At 37.8% G+C, this 7,765-nt stretch overlaps 1 protein-coding gene across 1 annotated transcript in view; it reads left to right on the top strand.

The window, feature by feature from the left end:
• CNGA1 (cyclic nucleotide gated channel alpha 1) overlaps positions 1 to 7,010 on the top strand; it is a 38,022-nt gene extending 31,012 nt beyond the window's left edge. The window contains exons 5-9 of the mRNA XM_010858885.1: positions 1,238 to 1,279; positions 1,367 to 1,477; positions 2,682 to 2,789; positions 3,570 to 3,676; positions 5,181 to 7,010. Coding sequence (XP_010857187.1) covers positions 1,238 to 1,279; positions 1,367 to 1,477; positions 2,682 to 2,789; positions 3,570 to 3,676; positions 5,181 to 6,595 — 1,783 coding nt within the window. The 3' untranslated portion in view covers positions 6,596 to 7,010. The remainder of the gene's footprint in view (positions 1 to 1,237; positions 1,280 to 1,366; positions 1,478 to 2,681; positions 2,790 to 3,569; positions 3,677 to 5,180) is intronic.
• The last annotated feature ends 755 nt before the right edge of the window (positions 7,011 to 7,765 follow it).

Genomic DNA, 7,765 nt, shown 5'->3' with positions numbered 1-7,765 from the left:
ATCTTTTCATGTGTTTGTTAGCCATCTGTATGTCTTCTTTGGAGAAATGTCTATTTAGTTCTTTGGCCCATTTTTTGATTGGGTCATTTATTTTTCTGGAATTGAGCTGTAGGAGTTGCTTGTATATTTTTGACCTTTTCTAAATTTTTAAATGCCATCCAAGAAGGTGCTAGCACCATCTCCCAGGGTCTGTGTGAGGATGTGAAATCCTGTATCATAGGAATGTACTCCTATAGCTGTAAATTCCTTCTTATCTGACTTTATATTCTGTTCCTGTTAGGTGCCAAGTCCCGGCTCCTTGTCAGTTTTATCTCCTGTTTCTCCTTGGTAGCAGTTTTCTACTTCTGCTGGGCCATTCCTACCCAGATGAAGTTCATTTGTATATTTGCACCTGAAAGTTTCCCTCCCTTTAGCATTCTTCCTCTTCTTCTCAGCCTCTACAACTCTTACCCATACCTGGATGCCTAGTTTATTCCTACTTCTCTTTAACAGCATTCTCTGACTATCCCAGTAGTAATGAGATGCTTGTTCATTCAACTCTGAATATTATATTTTCCCAAGACATCTGAGCCAACAGTGACAGCCTACTATTACTTTTGCTCTGTCTGACTCCAGAATCCATTCTTCTGCTGACAGAGAAAGCCAACTGCAGAAAGAGGCCTCTAATCACATACTCTCCACTCAAGAAGAAACAGTACATAGAAGATGATCTCAAATCCAGTGAATGATTCTAAGAACTGGAATTCTAATTCTGTTACCACAGAACTTTTTGACTGCTCATAAAACATTGCTTCAGCCAGGATTACCCCTCTAGAGAAATGTCATGACATTTTCTGGAAATTCTCAAAGTTCTTATTCAAGCATAAATCTAAGTGACATCAAGAAGCTGAAAGTTTAAGTAATCATTTTTTGGATATGTATTGAGACTTTGAAAGTGCACTCTTACATCTGTTATTTTGTAAATTTCCCTCCCTGGGTTTATGCCTTTATCCACCTCCATTTTCTCCAAATTTCTACATGCACTAATTCCTGGGAATTTTTATTTGCTTCTTATCTGGGTATGTGTCTATTTTTGGTTGAACACTCCATTAAGAGATCAGATTTCTGGTCTCTGAACATGGGGGTGTATCCTTGAACACAAAGCTCAGAATTCTTGCCCAATGAAGAGAAAAGTGAATAAGAATGGAAGTCGGAATGTGATTTGTTTATGTGACGCAGATGCTGTTTTTTCCTATAGAGAACCAAAGGAAAAGAAGAAAAAGAAAAAAGAAAAGAAGAGGTAAGTGAGACTTTGCCTTGAATGACCCCAAATTTTTCTGCCCATAATATTTTTGTATTTTACCAACTATATTGCTCACTTTTTCAGCAAGCCAGATGATAAAAATGAAAATAAAAAGGACCCAGAAAAGAAAAAGAAGAAAGAAAAGGACAAAGACAAGAAAAAGAAAGAGGAGAAAGGCAAAGATAAGAAAGAGGAGTAAGTATTTTTAATGGCATTGAGATTAGAAGTAAATTTGTGATAGGTTTTGAATGCAGAGATAATTTCCCAGAAATTCACAGGAAAGAGGCCCTGTGTAAAGGCTAAATAAATTGTTGTCAAATGTGAATTAATTTTTTTCCCAATTTCCTTAAAATTAGCAATGGTAGTCTTAATCTCAATTTTCTCATCAAGAACTTTCAGTGTCATAGTTAATTTCCTTCCTCAAGCACTGATGAAGATAAACTTATTATTGGGACATATTTAGGATCCAAAGAAAATTGCATTTCTAGGCTCTTACCATCATTTTTTTATTTGAAGTAAAAATTTAATAATTTCATTAATGTTTTTGAGTCATCTATACTATATGGCAAATAATCTAAAGTAAAGTAGTCTCATTACAAAAGCCATGCTTAAGAGTTAAAATTTCATAAGAATAAGACTGAGTGATGTTTTCTGAGCTATCTTTTTACTTTATAATTAAAGAAAAACTTGTTCGTTTAACTTACTCAAAGAAAACTCTTTATCAGACAATGGTTTAATTATTTGTGCCTGTTAGCACTTTGTTGATGTTGTATATAGGGAAAAATCCTTAAAAATAATAGACTTGATACCAGAAAGTTTTTAAAAATGTCATTTGATGGTATAGTTTCTTCCTTTCTTCTTTCTCTTGTCCTCTACTTCTTCTCAATTCTTCATTCACACTTAAGGACGAGTACGTTTTATTAGATTGTGTTATATTCTTCTCTCCATACAGATGAGAAAGAAGCCATGAGTTCCCCCTTACAATGTGGTCCCTGATTGTTATATTACCTGGTAAGGGGAGTGGCAAAACCATCATTCTCCCACCACCCGTAACCCTCCAAAGGGATCTGTGGAATATCCAGAGTCTGGCATGATCTATGCCGTTGTTCTTCTCAGTGGCTGGAGTGATAGAAGTGTCCGCAGCATCACAGTTAAATAAGGGCTTGGATAAAGTCTAAAGTATGGTTTAATGTGAGACTAATAATTTAACTATCCACCCCTCACTAACCGGTTTCTTATGATTAATGCACTATGTCAAACTAGTCTTCCCACTGTGGAGTGAGCTTCTCCAGCTTGTTTTTATATCATTAATTGTGGGTGATGGGTGTAACCATATTTGATATGTGAAATAAAAATCTTGTTTCTTGGTAACCTTCCCTTTATTTCTAATTGCTGGTAGAGAGAAGAAGGAAGTCGTGGTTATTGATCCCTCAGGAAATACGTATTACAACTGGCTGTTCTGCATCACCTTACCTGTTATGTATAACTGGACCATGATTATTGCAAGGTGTCTATATATTTTTATGGATCTCAACCCACTTTTAGTTTCCAATTTCACTGACTTAACAGTTTGGCTTAGAAGTCTTTAGGACACACCTTTCTCCACCACCAGTTTTCTAGATGTTACATCATTCTCTGTGTTTTCCTAAGATCAAGAGTTATTTGGTTTCCAATATCCCTGGAAATTCAGAACTGGGATGGGGGATATGGGCATACTTTTAAACTTTTTAATTGCTCAATCATTTAATTAGAGTTTGGGGAGAAACTTTTTATTTTCTTTGGCCTGCAGGAAAAAGAAAATTGCCAAGACTGGAAAAAGATCAAAGATCTAGGTTTTATAGAGCAAGATGGGTTTCCCAAGTAGTATCTATGGTTCCTTGTCTTTTAGACAGTGAACATCTCAGTCACCTAGGGCCAAGTGTGATTTCCTGAGGCACTTTGGGTGTAAACAGTCAGTATGAACCTGGTTATCAATGTGTATCACCAAAAATTATCAGTATTTTGACATTAGCTTGAGCCATTTATTTTCATTTGATATTTTCACAAAGCTGACTGGTATAATGGAAAGAATGTTGAAATTCAGAAATGTGAAAAAACTAAATCTAACCCTCAGATTTGGGAATAAATTTGGGAAAACCATGGTTGAGTAAATGGATTCTAAGGACCCCTCCTCACCTTAGTGTATTATATTTCTCATCATGATAAAAATTATACAAAGAGGACTTTTATTTAAATTTATTTAAATTGGTCCCCTTTCATTTTATTTATACAAGTTTTTCTTTTACAGAGCATGTTTTGATGAACTTCAGTCTGATTACCTAGAATACTGGCTTGCTTTTGATTACTTATCAGATGTAGTCTATCTTCTTGATATGTTTGTACGAACAAGGACAGGTAAATATGTTTAGTTTTGGATATTTTGCAATTTTGTGCTTTTGTCTCTATTTAATTTGAAATTTATTAATTCAAGTATTCTTAAAGAAAACAAAGAGTTTTTTGAGAAGAAAAGGCACCATTGAAAGCAAGAGTACCATATACTCAACCACAGGCTGGTGTGTGTTAGTCGCTCAGTTGTGTCTGACTCTTTGCGACCCCATGGACTGTAGCCTGCCGAGTTCCTCTGTCCATGGACTCCTCCAGGCAAGAATATTGGAGTGGGTTCTCATTGCCTTCTCCAGGGGATCTTTTTGACTCAAGGATTGAACCTGAGTCTTCCACATTGCAGAAGGTTCTTTACCATCTGAGCCACCAGGGAAGCCCAACCCACAGGCTTAGGCTACTCCAACTGATTCAGAAGGACATTACTAGCAACCTTCTGGATATGGATTGATGGCTTTCCTCCATTAGCCTGTTCACTGGGTTCATACCAGGCAAGAGGAACAGAGAGAACAGAAATATTCTGCAGCTCTGTGAGGAAAGGGTAATTGCTACTTAACAGAGGTACCTTGAAGAGACAGGGGGGAAAAGGTCATTGTACTTAGCAGAGCTGTCTTAGAAATATTATAAGAAACAGGACATACATCTTTAATTCAACTTTATGGTTCATAGGGAGGCATTATTGACCAATAATCTGGGCAGGATCTGATAGCTTCTTACTGAAGTATTCTTGTTAAATAGGTATAAGCTTATTGTTTCTATACTACTCTCTTCATGCAAAGGTAACCTATGTATGCAGAGAATGGCTTTTAAGAATCATTATGTAAAATAGCGACATTCTCTAGTATCAGTGCATTGAAACAATATTTCAGTTCTGTTCTATGCACAGCTCTGGTAACCAAAATAGGAAGAGAAATAAAAATTTTCCCTAGTGAAATATATCAGAGCATTGAAATTCTGGGTTTAATACACAGGGCCCGTGGTAGCAGCTTAAGTGAAAGGAAGATCCCAGATGTCTAATTTAGCCTGGGGAAGGTCAAGAAAGAGATATGAAAATGAAGCCTCTAAGGAGATATGCTTCACATTGAAAGGGTAAGGCAAGACTATGCAGGACAGTCAAACAGCAAGGAGGTACCCAAGCTTCAAGGGTGAGGCTGGGATTCTGACAAAAGAGTGGCATGAGGAATTAAACACAGTGCTAGAGCATGCAGAAAACTTTGTATGAACACTGTTTATAAAAAGAATAGCTTAACCTGGACAAGACACTGAGCCTAGAGAAATTTGCATATATACCTCATATATATACATTGCATATAATCTCTCACTTTTGTACTTATAAAGCTAGATTTTTTATTTCTGCCAAAGAACATTTTCCACAGCCGTATGTTGATCTCATTACATTGCTGAAAGTGTATTTATTGAAATGAGCTCTTGTTTTGAACTCAACGAAGTTGGTTGAAAGTTACTTTAGAAAAATTCACAATGGCATAAAAAGGAAAAACATTTTTTTTTTCTATTTTAGGTTACCTAGAACAAGGACTACTGGTGAAGGAAGAGCGTAAACTCATAGACAAGTATAAATCAACCTTTCAATTTAAACTGGATGTTCTATCAGTGATCCCAACTGATCTGCTGTATATTAAGTTTGGCTGGAATTATCCAGAAATTAGATTAAACAGATTGTTAAGGATCTCTCGAATGTTTGAGTTCTTCCAGAGAACAGAAACACGGACAAACTACCCAAACATCTTCAGGATCTCTAACCTTGTCATGTACATCATCATCATCATCCACTGGAATGCGTGTGTGTACTTCTCTATTTCCAAAGCTATTGGGTTTGGAAATGACACATGGGTCTATCCTGATGTTAATGATCCTGATTTTGGCCGTTTGGCTAGAAAATATGTGTACAGTCTTTACTGGTCTACACTGACTTTGACCACTATTGGCGAAACACCACCTCCTGTGAGGGATTCTGAGTATTTCTTTGTGGTGGCTGATTTCCTCATTGGAGTGTTAATTTTTGCCACCATTGTCGGTAACATAGGTTCTATGATTTCCAACATGAATGCGGCCAGGGCAGAATTTCAAGCAAGAATTGATGCAATCAAGCAATACATGCATTTTCGAAATGTAAGCAAAGATATGGAAAAGCGAGTTATTAAATGGTTTGATTATCTGTGGACCAACAAAAAAACAGTGGATGAGAGAGAAGTCTTGAAGTATCTACCTGATAAACTAAGAGCAGAGATCGCCATCAATGTTCATTTAGACACATTAAAAAAGGTGCGCATTTTTGCAGACTGTGAAGCTGGTCTGTTGGTGGAGTTGGTCTTGAAATTACAACCCCAAGTCTACAGTCCTGGAGATTACATCTGCAAGAAAGGGGACATTGGCCGAGAGATGTACATCATCAAGGAAGGCAAACTCGCCGTGGTGGCTGATGACGGGATCACTCAGTTTGTAGTACTGAGTGATGGCAGCTACTTTGGTGAAATCAGTATCCTTAATATTAAAGGTAGCAAAGCTGGCAATCGAAGAACAGCCAATATTAAAAGCATTGGCTACTCAGATCTATTCTGTCTCTCAAAAGATGACCTCATGGAAGCTCTAACTGAGTACCCAGATGCCAAAGGTATGCTAGAAGAGAAAGGGAAGCAAATCTTGATGAAAGATGGTCTATTGGACATAAACATTGCAAATGCTGGAAGTGATCCTAAAGATCTTGAAGAGAAGGTCACCCGAATGGAGAGCTCAGTAGACCTCCTGCAAACAAGGTTTGCTCGGATCCTGGCTGAGTATGAGTCAATGCAGCAGAAACTGAAGCAGAGGCTAACCAAGGTTGAGAAATTCCTGAAACCACTTATTGACACAGAATTTTCAGCTATCGAAGGATCTGGAACTGAAAGTGGGCCCACAGACTCTACACAGGACTGAAAAGCTGGTTTTTCATAAGGACATTCCTCAGGATCCTTTTGGTGATGTGATGAAAGTACCTGTAAGCCGGGAGACAAGGATGACTCAGCTGGGAATTTTTCCATAGGGAAAATGTGCTTTGGTACAGGGCACAAAGCCATACATTTGCTTGTGAGGTACTATAGCTAAAGAATCATCACACTTAGAATTTTTCACAATGGATGACCTGCAAAGAACCAATTAACTTGTCAGCATCTCTTATCTTCTAATTTTTTCACATATGGTCCTTTTATGTAACACTCTTTATAAAAGTAAACAAGCATCTCTCACTTTCAGACAATTTATATTGCTCAGGGGCAACTGAAAATTATCATGTACCTCATGTTCAGGATACTATTTAAAAAGAATTAGAATGCAATAAAGTGATATAAATCCTAAAGCTATAGCGAATATTATTTATTTGATAATTTGGTCGAGAGTTTAGGACATTTTAGAGCTTCCAGGTCATTTTAAAGACCTTAATCATTTATGCTAGAGCTTGGGAAGAATGGTTGAAAGAAACTTCTTACTGATATAAGCATGACAAATCATATTTATATACGTGTGTATGTATATATGTGCATGTGTGTATATATATGTACATATGCACATACACATACATACACACATGGTGTGTGCATGCTCAGTCATGTCTGACTCTTTGCAGCTGCATGGGCTGAAGTTTGCCAGACTCCTGTATCTGTGGGATTCTCTAGGCAAGAATACTGGAGTGTGTTGCCATTTCCTTTTCTGTACACACACACACACACATATGACTATGCTGTGCTTAGTTGTGTCTGGCTCTTTGTGACCCCGTGTACTATAGCCCGCCAGGATCCTCTGTCCATGGAATTTTGCAGGCAAGAATACTGGAATGGGTTGCCATTTCCTCCTCCAGGGAAACTTCTGGATCCAGGGATTGAACCGGAATCTCCTGCATTGCAAATGGATGCTTTACTACTTGAGCCATCGAGTAAGCCTTGTTGTTTTTGTTGCTCAGTCTTGTCTGACTCTTTTGCAACCCCATGGGCTATAGCCCACTAGGCCCTGTGTCCATGGGATTTCCTAGGCAAGAATACTGGAATGGGTTGCCATTTCCTTCTCCAGGGGATCTTCCCGACCTAGGGGTCAAACCCACGTCTCCTGCATTGC

This window comes from Bison bison, unplaced genomic scaffold (genome assembly GCF_000754665.1).
Source record: "Bison bison bison isolate TAMUID 2011002044 unplaced genomic scaffold, Bison_UMD1.0 scf7180017864451, whole genome shotgun sequence".
NCBI lineage: Eukaryota > Metazoa > Chordata > Mammalia > Artiodactyla > Bovidae > Bison > Bison bison.
This window is presented reverse-complemented; position numbering and strand designations above follow the sequence as displayed.